Source organism: Podarcis vaucheri (assembly GCF_965113315.1).
Source record: "Podarcis vaucheri genome assembly, chromosome: 13".
NCBI classification, from domain to species: Eukaryota; Metazoa; Chordata; class Lepidosauria; order Squamata; family Lacertidae; genus Podarcis; species Podarcis vaucheri.
Window position 1 is genome coordinate 39,232,232 of NC_138751.1, and position 14,424 is coordinate 39,246,655.

The 14,424-nt window shown below is 46.7% G+C and overlaps 1 protein-coding gene across 8 annotated transcripts in view; it reads right to left on the reverse strand.

Moving 5' to 3' along the window:
- SHANK1 (SH3 and multiple ankyrin repeat domains 1) overlaps nt 1-14,424 on the reverse strand; it is a 142,373-nt gene that overhangs the window by 52,676 nt on the left and 75,273 nt on the right. For all 8 annotated transcript variants that reach the window (XR_014212736.1, XR_014212737.1, XM_082194282.1 and 5 more), the window contains 6 exons: nt 12,752-12,919; nt 12,399-12,515; nt 10,188-10,265; nt 8,100-8,166; nt 5,784-6,069; nt 3,246-3,412 (listed from right to left, as the gene is read on the reverse strand). Coding sequence is in view for 6 of the 8 variants with exons in the window: in XM_082194282.1 (XP_082050408.1) it covers nt 3,246-3,412; nt 5,784-6,069; nt 8,100-8,166; nt 10,188-10,265; nt 12,399-12,515; nt 12,752-12,919 (883 nt within the window). In the remaining 2 variants the exon portion in view is untranslated. The remainder of the gene's footprint in view (nt 1-3,245; nt 3,413-5,783; nt 6,070-8,099; nt 8,167-10,187; nt 10,266-12,398; nt 12,516-12,751; nt 12,920-14,424) is intronic.

Consider the following 14,424-nt stretch of genomic DNA (forward strand, 5'->3'; position numbering starts at 1 on the left):
TGATGGGAGTTGGGAGTCCAACAGCACCTGGAGGGCTGCAGAAGGCGCACCATTTTTCAGCAGGTTTTCCCCCAGACAATGTTGTGACCCATCACCTTTCATTTTACATCTTCTGCTTTAAAATACAAGCTTCTAGAGCATTGGAGGGGAGGCGGGAATGTTGTTTAAAAGCATGTATTAGAACCCTCACATATTCCTTGGGATGCTGGGAAAGAAATCTAAATGCATATTCTGGGACAGTGATTACTTAACTGTGCTCCACAGTCCAGCAGTACATACTCTCCATTATCTTGACTCCCAAAACCATGATGCACGTCTTCCTAGCCATGCTCCTGTGCAAGTCACGTGACCTGCACAAGACCACAGAGTCCAAAATATGTGAATTTTGGGGCCCATGCTCTCGCAGAAGAGCAAAATGCAGCCCTGAAAATGTGCTGGGTGTGCACGCTCGAGAGATCTTGGCATGAAATCGTACAAGATCACAGCACCCAAAAATGGCCACTAGTCTCCGTTTTTTCCAAGACATTTTTTCCCACCAGGCCCAGCACTGGAAGGAGACATCCTTAGGGAGCTGGGAAAGGACTAGCGTTGCTGACTAGAATGCTTTTCTGGGGCTTCAATGAACACCAGTTGTTCACCATTGTCAATGCTCCCAAAGCCCTAAAAAAAATCCTTAGTATGCTGTGTTGAAACTTTTGATGCAGAGGAACATTCAAAAATTATGTTCTCCATCTGCCCTCTGAAGTGATACAGTCCATTGTACCATTCCCAGAATTCTGCATCCTCAAGGCTACTTAACTCTGTAGCTTGTGTAGACCAGGCCTTCAGTAAAACCTAGTCCCTTATCTTAGGAAGAATAGGGTCTTCATCTCCCCTAGTAATTTGCTTACTGCACAGTGTCTTGAGATCTTCTAATTCCTTTGGAGATGGCTAAATACTAGTTGGCTGGGTTTTCTGCAGCATTTTTGAAAGCCAGAATATCAACACCTTCAGTATCAAATATATATCTATAAGCATCTGTCCAAGCACCATGGCCCTCATCTAGTTTGTGATCCTATAGGCACTTACTTGGGAATGAGCTCCATTAAACTCAGTATAGGTTTGCTCTGAAAGTCTTTGTAAAAAGGACTAGCTGACCAGCCTTCCACTGAGCTGTGCAATCTGCAGCAGTTAGACCACTGAATTCCTATTTGTGAGTCCTCTGAAATCACTTGCAGACCTCCATTTTGTACCATACTATTTAGGAGATGTCGCACCATTCATTTAAGGTCCTATGACTGTGTTGTTTCACAGCATTTCTTGTACTGACAGCATTTTTGCAGTCTTGTTTCACAACATTTCTTGTATTTGTAAATTGAGCAACAGCACAATTATAAACCTTGTATAGATTTCACTGGCCGTTGCCTGTAGAATCAATCACCAGTTCTATAGGGCATGTTCTTGGGGGCAGAGGTTTGTGCTGGTTCACAATTGCTCTCTCCCCACATTTTTACTTTTAGCCCTGCTTTGTACAACTGCACAGGAGTGCAGAAGGAAGTTTCTTATTTGTAAGCCTGTGAAGTGTCTGGTCTCCCTCCAACATGCTGGCAGTAAAAGAATGTTGCAGTCCTCAAAGAAGAAGCTAAGCAAAACTGTGGTCTGTGATACAACACAGTTTAAGAATCACTGCCCTAGAATATCACAGCCCCATTGAACACAGCGGGTGCACTTTCAACTTCATGGCTCTATCTTCAGCAGGGGAAATATCATAGCTCTCAATGACAGCACATGCTTTGTATTTGGGATTTGATTCCCAGCATTTCCAGTTAAAAGGATCTGGTAGTAGGTGATGGAAACGACATTTGCCTGTGAACCTGCAGAGGCGCCACCAGCCTGTGGAGACAGAGGGCAGCAACACCAGTCCTATGCAGAACAGACTCATTGAAGTTAATGGACACGACTTAGTTTCATTAATTCCGATGGGTCGACTCTGAATAGGACTTAGCTGAATACCGCCCAGTATTGGGCAAGATGGATAAATGTTCCAAAGCTTATCTAAGGAGACTTCCTACGTTCCGACAGAATATATCACGTCTCTTATTTCAGGTACCGCAGTTCAAAAATAATCCCTGCTTCACAAAATTCTGATCTGGCCACCTTTCTCTGGACACAGACACACACTTAAGACAACAGGCCACTCATGCGTGGCTGACAGATGCACACCAAGACATTCTAGACACCAACTAAAGACCACACACGCACACACAAACAAACACAAGCCAAGCCTCACAGTTTCCCTGATTCTCAGCTACAGCTGTATCAGCCAAACGCAAGCTTCTGAAAGTGCAAGGTAGGGGGCAACCTCCCTATACAGTCGTACCTTGGTTCTCAAACGCCTTGGTACTTGTACGTTTTGGCTCCCGAGCACCGAAAACCCAGAAGTAAGTGTCCTGGTTTTCGAATGTTTTTCAGAAGCCAAACGTCTGGCGCGGCTTCCGCTTGAGTGCAAGAAGCTCCTGATGCCAATCAGAAGCCGCGCCTTGGTTTTTGAATGGTTTCGGGAGTCAAATGGACTCCCGGAACGGATTAAATTTGAGAACCAAGGTTCCACTATATTCAGAGAGAGGCTCAAGTTCCTTCCTGACTAAGGGACCCATCAAACCCTACCATCTGGGTATATATTGTTGTTTCTCCCTGCTCCCACTGAGTGTAAAATCTGGGTTTCCCCACTCCTGCTGAGAAAACTGTGTGGGCACATGTTGGGGGAAGTACAGAGCCACTCCATGCTTTTAAACTGGGTCCTTAAAAACCCCCAAACACTCCATGGAGTCCTCATCTACCCCGCATGTAACATGTCTTCCATTTCCCATAGGTCCAGATCAGCCTTCCTCAACCAGATGCTGCCAGATGTTGCTGAACTGCAACTCCCATCAGCTCCAGTGACCATGGGCAATGGTCAGGGATGGTGAGAGTTCCAGTCCAAAACATTTCCAGGGCACCAGACTGGGAATAGCTGGTCCTGAAGATTTACTCCCTGGCATCAATGGAAGGGATGGGTAGGACTATAATTATAATTTCTCTCTTTCTTTCTCTTTAGGAAGCCCAACTGTTCTGCTTCTTTGTTTTTGTGTGTGTGTGAGGCTGGCTACGACAAAGTCAAAGAACACCCATGATAAGCCCTTTGGTCTCTCCCCAAGAACCCAGGCGTCGTGGGGCTCAGAGAGATTCCCTAGGCAATCCAAGGGTGTGCGCAGAGATCAACGTACCCTTGATCTTCTCGCCCTTGCTGATGGAGAGCTCACCCTCGGCCTGGACCTGGTACGGTTTCACAGCCATGAACGTGCGACCAGGCACAGCCGAATAGAGTTTCCGCTTCACTCCCCGGCTACTCAGCGTGCTTCCCCCAGCAGACTCCTTCTGGTAGCCACTGGAGCTGCCAAGAGAGAGATACCAAGAGTTAGGCAAGTATGATCCGACCGAGTCCTGAACCTGACCTGCATCTTTCTCCTCTCGCTACCCTACAGAGAGGCCTCTTGCAAACACTCAGATTTTCCTCGTTAGCTTGGAGGGCCAAGCTACGCACTAAGTTAAAATGCATGTGTTCACTTCAATCTTTCTGTCGTGATTATCATCAACATCACTGTCATTGTCACCATCCTTTAACATTACAGCAGCAGGGTTCCCTGTTCAGGATTCAGACTGCAGCATACAGGGAATGGGGCTTCATGACCCTTCCTCCCTGCACCATGATCTCAACAAAAGTTTCCTCCCAAAGCTGTTACCAGCCCAGGACGGAAGCTGCTACTTCTTGGGCAATTAGCAGCTGGGGTGGGGTGGGGTGGATTTTTCATTAGGACTGCTGCAAATTCTCCATCCAACCCTTTATGGCACATTCCTGGTTGCCTCTTGCTATTCTTTTTTAAATATGTAAATTTAATGCACATTTAATGCAGCAGAAGTGTGGCCTGCGATAAAATGTTGCAGCGCAGTGTGTTCTTGTTCAGGATCCCAGTCAGCCAGCTCGGCCTTCTTTCAGGAGACTCCATTCCATTCCTCCTCCCCATCCTGGTCTTCTGGTTTCCCCAACAACACTTAACAAACATCCTATGCCCACAGAGCATAGTCCAAATTGAGCTATTTTTGGATAACCCCTCGGTGCTGTTTTGCCTACTTATTTCTCTGGTCTTTTTTCTCCAGTGGGGCTAATAGCACAAAAAAGATTTGTGGTCTTGATTGGGGGAGCAGTGCAGAAATGAGGGGTGGGAGCCGGGGATTTAAACACCTCCACCTGCCCCCAATGCTGCTGCTCTGGTAAAGATTGAAGGCTATCCCTCTGGCTACTTTGAAGGTGTTGTGTTTGGCTTTTTAAAAAAACACACACACAAAACTGAGAAATTTTGATCCCCCACTTCATATCCATTTCAGCCCTAAGCCACTCTTTTCCCCAAGAGGAGACAGACCTCATTCCATCTCAAGGGCGTGTTGGATGCAGAGGAATGGTGGGAGGTACCAGCTAGGGAACCCCCAAGTGAAGAAGGCTTAGAGCCCGTGGGTTGGTGGTGGGACGACGACGAGTGGTCAGAGGGAGAAGACTGGGAAGAGGAAATGTTGGAAGCTGAAGAGGTAACTGTGCTCAGTGAGCTGAGAAAATCTGTGGCACAGAGAAATCCAGAATCAGAGGCAGAAGCTAAAGCAGGAGACAAGGGAGGCCAAGAGGCAGGTATGGGTCAGGCTTGTGAAGAGGTACATGTATCTCCTGCTGTGACAAGCTCCCCTCCCTCCTGGTCTCCCAGAATCAGGAGAGGCATGAAGAGGGAGAAGCAAAGGCAGGCCTGCAGGTGTAGTCTCTGACTGCTTGGGAAATGTCCTGGAGAGGTGGAGACATAGCTGGCTATGGGGAGGCAGGAAACTTTAGTCTCTGCAACTGGTTCATGGGAGAAGACTTGAGATTAGGTCTGACACTCCTGTGCTGATCTTGCTTTGCTAATAAACAGCGAACTCCAACTCGATCGGGTGACTTACTGCTGGCTCGCTCTTGTCGGGTGTTCCCGAACCTGTCCGATCCTGGCAGCTGTGCCATCAGGAAAGGATTTGGGGACAGATGTCCAGGGCCCAAGCAGCAGAATGTGCAGGAAGCACCCTGGTTCCCCCAGCAAGCAGCAGGCTGGCTTGCCACATTTTGAAATACACATTGTCATATAAAGAGCCCCCAGTAAGATCATTAAGTCCAGGGTCTAAAATTATCCTGCTGCATCACTGGATCCCAGCCCCTTTCAAAGGGGAACCAGATATTCAGCCCCTCCCCCTACTCTAGAGTACCAATGTGGCATGAGGTCTTCCCTTGGCATGACAAAGCCCCTGGATGCCCGCCACACCATTCATTATGAGGCACCAAGTGTTTTCTCCCTTGAAAAGTACATAGAGCTGAAGCTGGAGGAAGTAATGAATTTTCCCATTTCCTCTTATCAACTATATGTGCTTTTACAAGACCAAGATTGGCACCTGAGCATCTCAAGAGAAAGCGAAGAAACAAAGAAGACAGGGGGAAAGGGGAACAATTTAGGTGACTGAGGAATGCAGAATAGTTGGGTGAAATAATAGGTGCCAAGGGAATTGGGGGAGAGAGAGGGCAAGTGTGTGTGTGCATGGACAAGCACACACACTAGAACCAGTGAAACAAATCCTCTTGAAATTGCAAAAGAAATCCACTGTAATTTTCATCAAATCACAAATCACATCTGTCTCTATCGGCTTATCTCAGATCACTGAAGCCTGGAGCCTCACATATGAAGCCCCAAGCCTACCTGGGTCGACCGCGCTGCTTCTTAGCTTCGTCTGTGTGGCGCCCGCGTGACGGAGAGCGGCTGCGAGCGCCACGGGGACTGCTGGAGCTGCGCAGGGTTCCCGTGGTGATCTTCTGGCTCTGCACAGCCACAGTGGCAGACGGGGTGGACGGCGGGGCATAAAGCATCCAGTCCGGGAGGTTCATGCTGGTGTCGCTGTTGGCTCGCAGCAAAGTGTGCGGCACCGCCAGGCTCTGGGAGCCGTCCCGACGCCGGCTGACGTATTGCGGGGTCTCCTGGAAAGGGACTGAAAGGGACGGAGATGTCAGAGGACAGATTTGAATCTGGAAAGCTGGGGAGGAGAACATCATGGGGATTTGTACCCTGCAACCAAAAGCCTTAACAGGTTGTGATTGCAGCTGGTGCAGACCTGTGTGTTACGCTGCAATTTCTTGTGGGAGGCTAGCATAGTTAAATGTTCAGGTGGTGTTGCTGGTCATGCCGTTTAGCTTCTCGGGACTCTCACCTTACGTTTTTTTTGGGGGGAAACATGGTTCTAGGTCATATGGTCGCACGGATGTGCTTGAAAACGCGTGGGAAATGCCTATTGGAAACCCAGAAGCCTGAGGGGCAGCTGAAAAGGGTTTCCAGCAGTGAGGGAGAAGGTTCTGGCATCCTGCACAGATCTCCGTCGCTCCCCACTGACTGGCAAAATCTGAATGTGTGAAATGGGGTGGCTTGGTGGCTCTAGGGTTGAGTGGGGACCTTTCCCACAGAAGTGCCCCCAGAAGACCTTCTGTAATGCTGGCGATCTCAATGGCTGTGAGCCTACCTGATAACCACGGCTATGAGCTACCATTTTACATTTCCCGCAACGTCCCAGTGTCCTACATAGCCTTTCTATGGAGCACTGTGGAAAATCAAAATGGCAGCCCTCTACTTCCCACAATGTCCTGTAATGGTACTATATTGGGCACTCTGGAGCATTGTGGGAAATTTAAGATGATGGGCAGGGATTAGTGCAGGCGGATACCCCCTCCCCCACAAGATTCTGGGGTCCTGGCAGCTGCCCAAGGGTGCTGAAACTGGGCCTAGAAAAGAGCAGGCAGGAAATGGCTGAGAGGAAAATGGAAGAGGTCAAGACACTGATAGTGTGGAGAAGATTATGACAGCAACAGCAGTGCAGCAGTGGGGAAGAGCTCAGCTATGAAAGTCAGGCTGCCTCTATCAGGGCTTACAAAACATGCCAATTTCCTGCAAGTTAGCACAATTTTTAAGAGAGCCCAAATCATGTTTTAAAAGTGCCAGTAATGCAGCAGCCTGGATAAACAAGTGAATTTCTAGGCACCACCATCAAATGCCCAGTTACCTGGGATTTCTTCAGCATTGGTCTCTGTGATGTCAACTAAGTGGCACAAAACAAGCAGTTGGTGCCATATCCTACTGCAGACCTAAGGCTCCTACAAGTTTTCATTTACATTTTAGAATGTACACTTCGTGAAGACAGAAGACAGTAACATATAAATCAATTGTACAGTCTTGCCAAGGTTTTCTATTTACTTTATGAATAAAGAAAATGCAAAAACCAAGGTGTCATTTGTGAAAAGAGGCTCAATGCTGAATTTAAACCAGTTCAGCTCTCATGGGCTACAGGCATCATAATGCTAAACCCTTGTTAGAATGAAGCAAGACTTTCCAAGGTTGTTCACTTCCCCCTCCTCACTCCTATTCTGGGCATGGCTGCAAAGGGATTAGAAGCTTCCACTTCTGTTTTAGATCAAAGTTGTTTAGTACATCGTCCAACACTAAACTGTGGTGAATCTTAACCATACTCAGTGAAACCAAACCAGCTTCATAAACCGCAGTTTGAAGATATGTTGTTTCCGCTAGTGATTGCTAAGATTAACCACAGTTTATAGTGTTTGGACAACTTGCAAAATTTACGTTAATCTAAAACAAAAGCAAATGAACATGAATTATTCATTGCAGCTGCACTGAAGATGAAGGTAGAGGAACATGCAATCCCAGGGCGAGAGGCTGGGTTCATTTTCATAATGCTAAATTGTGGCTTAGTGTTATGACCAGATATGTTATCCCCACAAAGTTCCCTGGGAATTGTAGTTGTGAAGCATTCCTTAAAAATTCTTTTCCTCATTAGAGAACTACAATATTCAGGGTTTCATTGGTACTGGTGTGTGGAGGGGGGAAATGGGTGTAGGGGAGGAAGTGTAGCCAAGAGGACTTACGTGTGAGTAGGCATGTTATCTAATTGCACTGCAATCCTTTTTGTTCATAGTGGAGGAATGTTAACAGCACCCACCCTGCAATCAAACTCACCAACATCTGAGTCCCGGTGGCTCTTGATCAGCTCTCCCAGCTCAAAATTCCCTGTAATGACCGCAACCTAACATGGAGAGAATATGTGTATGCACAATGTTTATTTTTCCTCAGGAGCGCTGACAAAACTGTACAAAACTAGGGATCTCTCAACTTTGGTTTGTTCGAGAAACTCAAGGCTGCGGTGATTGGATCCCTCCATTTGGCCCTTTGTCACCGGAATCCACTATCTATCCAACGTAAGGCAATTTCTTAGCCCACCCTGCTGGCTAAAACTGGGGAAACTTGTGTCCACTTCAAAGTGGAGATTTCACATTATGGCTTGCTTCTTCATACACCCACCTTCCCAATCCCTGATCCTGAAAAATTAAATGTCAGGGAGAGCGGTTTGAACATGGGTTTCCCCTGAGTTTTCTATGGTTTAATAGTAGCACATCATCATCATCCTTCATATGAACCCTTGTCTACAGCTTGGGGTGATGCAGCCCAGACACAGGTTTAGCACAGCCTTGTAAATAAGTCCACTAAAGCTACTAGACTGTCATTTATTTATCTTTTTCCTAGTATAGGGTTGGAGCTCTTGCATCATTCCTGGGTTCCCTGGCAGAGGAGCGACGGAGAACCCAGTGCCAGCCTGTTTACTTACCTGCATGCCACCACTCCTCCTTACCCAAGCTAGCACACCTCACCTGCTATCTATGAGAAAGTGCCCAATTCTTCACCATGCCTCTTTCCCTTCCTAACTAAATATACACCCCACCTTTCCTCCACGGAGTGCAAGGTGGCCTACAGGGGACTCCCAGACAATCTCCCGTCCAGGCATTGGCCAAAGGACTCCAGCATATCTGGAGAATATGGGCCTTAACTCATGCAGAGTTCAAAGGAATTCTGGGTCTTAACTTACTCAGTTTATACCACTGTATTGCCCAAGGCCTCATGCTGCAGATACGCTCACATTCTCTGACTCAGTCTAGACCCAGCAGTGGCTGCTTTAGCTGAGCTGCTGAAGGCCAAGGAGAGGTTTGCAGTATATCAGCTAAAGAGAGGGACTGTGGCCCAGCAGTAGAGCATCTCCTGTGCATGCAGAAGCCCCCGGGGGGCGATCCCTGGCATCTCCAGGTAGGGCTGGGAGAGACCCCCCCCCAGCCTGAATCCCTAGAGAGCCACTGCCAGTCAGTGAGAAATTACTGAGCTAGATGAACCAATGGCCATTAGCTCAGTATAAGGTAGCTTTCTATGACTTCTATGATTCCTACAAGCAGGGCAGAGCTACTGGTCCTATTTGCCTTCAGAACTCCCAAGCACCCTTTTTTGCTACAGTATTTTGAACCAGGGCTAGAGGGACTGTGGGCTCCATCTGATGGTTTTGGGGATTTAGTGCAAGGTGGAGATGGAGAAACTGATCCCTCCTCGTGTCTCCTATGCTATGCAGAATTAATGACACCGAGGCGCCAATGCTGGCGACAAGGTGAGAGCACCTAGTTCCAGATCTACAGAATCAGCCAGCAAAAGAAATGTACCTATTTCCTTGTGAGAAGTGCAGGACAAAGAGTGCAGGGCAATCCCAACAAAATGAAACCAGGAAACTATTATTCCTTAGTATAATAAAGGTAAAGGGACCCCTGACCATTAGGTCCAGTCTTGGCCGACTCAGGGGTTGCAGCGCTCATCTCACTTTATTGGCCGAGGGAGCCGGCGTACAGCTTCTGGGTCATGTGGCCAGCATGACTAAGCCGCTTCTGGCAACCAGAGCAGTGCACAGAAACGCCATTTACCTTCCTGCCAGAGTATATTTATCTACTTGCACTTGACGTGCTTTCGAACTGCTAGGTTGGCAGGAGCAGGGACTGAGCAACTGGAGCTCACCCCATCGCGGGGATTCAAACCGCCAACCTTCTGATTGGCAAGTCCTAGGCCACCCACATCCCCCTTAGTATAATAGATCCACCTAAATTCCTAAACACCCATACTGACATGGTCTAGGGCAGAGACAAGACATTTAGGGGCTCAGTCCTATGATGTCTTGGTTCAGATTAGGTCAGTGTACCCCACTCTCGCTCTCCCTTGAACCCCATTCACCACACACACCTGGAAGGCAGTCTGACCATGGTTGTTCTTGATCTCTTTGTTGGCTCCCCGGTACAGCAGGATGCGGGCACAGCTCTCCTGGGAGATAGGGGAGGGGGAGGAGAAAGAGAAGGAATGAATAAGGCACATCTTCCATCTGTACTGTTCTCGGTGGACAAGTTGCCAGCAGCTAGCTAGAGCAGAGAGGGTTCACCTGTGGCACACCAAGTGCTGTGGGACTCCAACTCCCATCAGCCTCAGCCAGCACGGACAATGGTCAGGGATGATGGGAGCTGTAGTCCAACAACCTATGGTGGCTTACAGGTTAGCGACCCCTGATCAAGAGATCTGCAAAGGTGGCAAGAATGTGTGGGCATCGGTAAGTCCCAACATGGGTTAAATGAGATTAGAATTTATTATAAGACTACAGGGCAAATAGTAATATTTACATCAATTGCTCTGCATGCTTTTGCCTCTGACCTCACCCACCACTGTCAAGTAATTCCTGGAAGGCTGCCCAGAAAATAATCCAGTCCTTGGGCTGAAAAAGGTCCCCCAACCTTGCTCGGGGTTCAGCCCACACTACCTGTCACCTGAAGGGATAGTGCCAGGGTTGCTGAGACTGCTGGGTCTTTCTCACTGCCCCGCCGCTGTTCACTTCCTTGCAAAAGGCAGCAACAGTAATTGGTGGTGCACTCAGGGCAGGACTTTAGGGCAGATGTCAAGAGCCCCAACTCAGCGGAATGATCAGGAGAGCAACCAAACACAGCAGGGCTGTCTCATCACATTTTGAAGTCCATGAAGTAATACACATTACCATCTAAAGAGGAGGTAGAGGGGCATAAGAGGAGACAGACTTTGTGCTGGTCATCATTACCTGCCTTGCCCCAACCTCCAGCCCTAGGAGCAACTGGGAAGAGGGAAGAGAAGTTCAGGGATGCTTTTTTAAAAAAAAATTTGTTAAGTTGTGTGTCTTCGTTTCTCGATTTGTACTGTGTTATTTTATGCACTGTGACTTGCTGTTATTTTTATTGATTACGGTTTAGAAATTATTTAATGTAATTGTTAAAGAGTGAATTTCTGTTTAATCATTATTTGCTGATATGTAATTTATTGTGTACTATTATATTCTAACGGATTACAGTGGTACCTCGCAAGATGAATGCCTCGCAAGACAAAAAACTCACTAGACGAAAGGTTTTTCCGTTTGCGATTTGCCTCGCAAGACGAATTTCCCTATGGGCTTGCTTCGCAAGACGAAAACGTCTTGCGACTTTGTTAAACCGTTAAAACCGTGCTTCGCAAGACGAAAAATTCGCTAGACGGCAAAACTTGCGGAACGAATTAATTTCGTCTTGCGAGGCACCACTGTACTGAATATTAGTTTATTGGATACAAGTTGTTTATTTTAAAGTTATGGGTTTTTTTAATTACATTTTTGTACTGGATCAGACTGTTATATGGCGTGTGATCTTTGTTGTTTCTTCAGCTTGCAAACAGCCTGGTGTATAGCAATATAGAAAGGCAGTATACAAATTAAAAAGTGAAATGAAATAAGGCCTACAGTATAAAGTGACCTAACTGCAGCACTGGCAGCAACAACGAAGAGGAAGTCTATCAGGGTCTCTTTGAAATTGGATGGCAGGTCCTTGCTGGGCTTTGGCCAATGACCCAAAATGGCAACCCCTGACTCAAAACAATTCCTCCCCGCTACCTGCCCACTTCCCACAAGTTCCATCCCAAAGAGGAAAGGAAAACTTGGATTGAACACAGCAAAGGCATCGGCCTGACCATTCTCAAACTGTTGTATGTATGAGTTTGGGGATCAATTTCGTCCACGTTTTAATGAGAAACTACCAAATGTTCACTTCATAGAACCAAACCAGTATGTGAACCGAAACACAATCGTTCTTCGAAATCGACACTTCTCCGAATTTTGCGATGCAGTTCGCCAACCAGACAAGATGTACAAAAATGCATTATATATTAGGATTTAATTTTTTTTGCACAATTGTGTATTGCTGGGGGGGAAACGTGCAATACAACGCTGACCAATTTTCACGAGGATTTTTTTTTTTAATTAAACAAATCACAAATTGCTGCAGGAAAGTGGAGAAACCCAAATTTAAAGACTTGGAAAAACAAGAAACCAAATCAGAGAGAGATGCCCATCCCTACAGGGCGTGTTATGTGCGCTGCGTCTTCTTCTTCTTCTACTTCCGCCATTCCTACCTTGTTGTAGAGTGCGCAGATGTGTAGCGCCGTGTTTCCGGACGCATTCTGTGCCCCAGGCTCGGCGCCGTAGAACAGCAAGTGCTCCAAGTGCTGTGAGTGTCCGTGTTGGCAGGCCTGGTACGTGGGGAAGCAGAGGTCAGGAAGGGAAGATGTGGGCTAGATGGTCAGATGGACAGGTGCCAAGTCACAGCCACCCCCCTCAATCTTTAGGCTTGGAGCCAACCCTGGCAGGAGACACACACAGGATGTAAGATGGGTAACCTAGCCCTCTCAAGCACACAATCCAAGGGCTGCCAGACAAGGCATCTCAAGCGTGCCTGGAAGCTCGGCCGCTATATGCAGGCCCTTACCTGGTGTATCTCCTGCCAGCCATTCTCGTCAGTGGCGCCAATGTGTGCTCGGTTGTAGAGCAGAAGCTCGCAGCAGCGCGGGTCACCTCCAACCATGGCTGTGTGGTAGAGCGGAGTCAGCCCGCGGCGGTCCTTGTAATTGGGTGAGCCTCCCAGGTCCAAGAGTGCCTGCGGGAGGAAGACAGGCCGGCGTGAATGGCAAAGGCAGGTTCAGCCCAGGGTTGTTTCATGCCCCTTGAGGAATGAAACATATTGCTCCTCTTGCAGTAGCTTATTGTATGGGCTTTTGAAGGCGCACCTGTTTACACAGGCTTTCTCTTACTTTATAATAATAATAATAATTTATTTATACCCCGCCCATCTGGCTGGGTTTCCCCAGCCACTCTAGGTGGCTCCCAACAGAATATTAAAAACACGATAAAACATCAAACATTAGCACATCCTCATTCTTTTAATAATTTTTGGTCTGATTGTCCCCTTATGAATGCTGTGATGTGCTAAAGAGTATTTGAAAAAACATTGTTCTGGAGAAAGCATATCGGTATGTAACGAATGAAGCTTTGCAGGGTTAAATAAAGAGAAAAATGGTGCAAAAAGTATAAAGACAGAGGTGATCTGTATTAGACACAATAATTTAGAAAGAGTAAAAATTTTGAGGTCTTAGAACAAAGGAAGGAAGTCAATATGTGTATATGTATGTAATGATTAGAATGATGATATGGTTTTATTTGTAGATGTGTGTTTTGTTTTGTTTTTTGTGGTTTTTTCTCTTGTGTTTTGTTTTGTTTTTCTTGTTTGTATTGTTTAATTTTGGATTCAATGTTTGTAATTTTTGTTGTAAATTTGCATTGAAAATATTTTTTTTAAAAAAATCAAACATTAAAAACTTCCCTAAACAGGGCTGCCTTCAGATGTCTTCTAAAAGTCAGATAGTGGTTTATTTCTTTGACATCTAATGGGAGGGTGTTCCACAGGGCGGGTGCCACTGCCAAGAAGGCCCTCTGCCTGGTTCCCCATGACTTCACTTCTCGCAGTGAAGGAACCACCAGAAGGCCCTCAGAGCTGGACCTCAGTGTCCGGGCAGAACGATGGAGGTGGAGGCGCTCCTTCTTGACTTGAATCTCCTGTTTTAATTTCTGCACTGTATTAATTGGATTGCTTTATTGCATATTTTAATCACATGTGCTTATACCTCAATGTTTGTGTCACTGGTTTTTGTTATTGCATACTCCTTAGAAACCTATTTTGGCATGAAGCTATATATACATATATAATTATGATTAATAACAACATAGAATTGTAGAGATGGAAAGGACCCTGAGGGTCATCTAATCCAATGCAGGAATCTCAACTAAAGAGTGGCTGGGGAAACCCAGCCAGATGGGCAGGGTATTGATAATAAAATTATTATTATTATTGTAAAGCATCCATGACAGATGGCCATCCAATCTCTGCTTAAAAACCTCCAAGGAAGGAGAATCCACAACTTCCCAGGGGAGTCCGTTCCATTATTACTGTCTGGGGCAAGTGGCAAAGGGGAGCAAGTAAGGAGGAGGCCAGAGATCGTGAAAGGCTCTCAGTTCCAGCCCAAAAGAAAATAACTTAGCTGATCAACATGCAGCCTCCAAAAGCGTGACTCCTCCAAAAGTGCAGGCAGTGGCTCGCCCCACAAA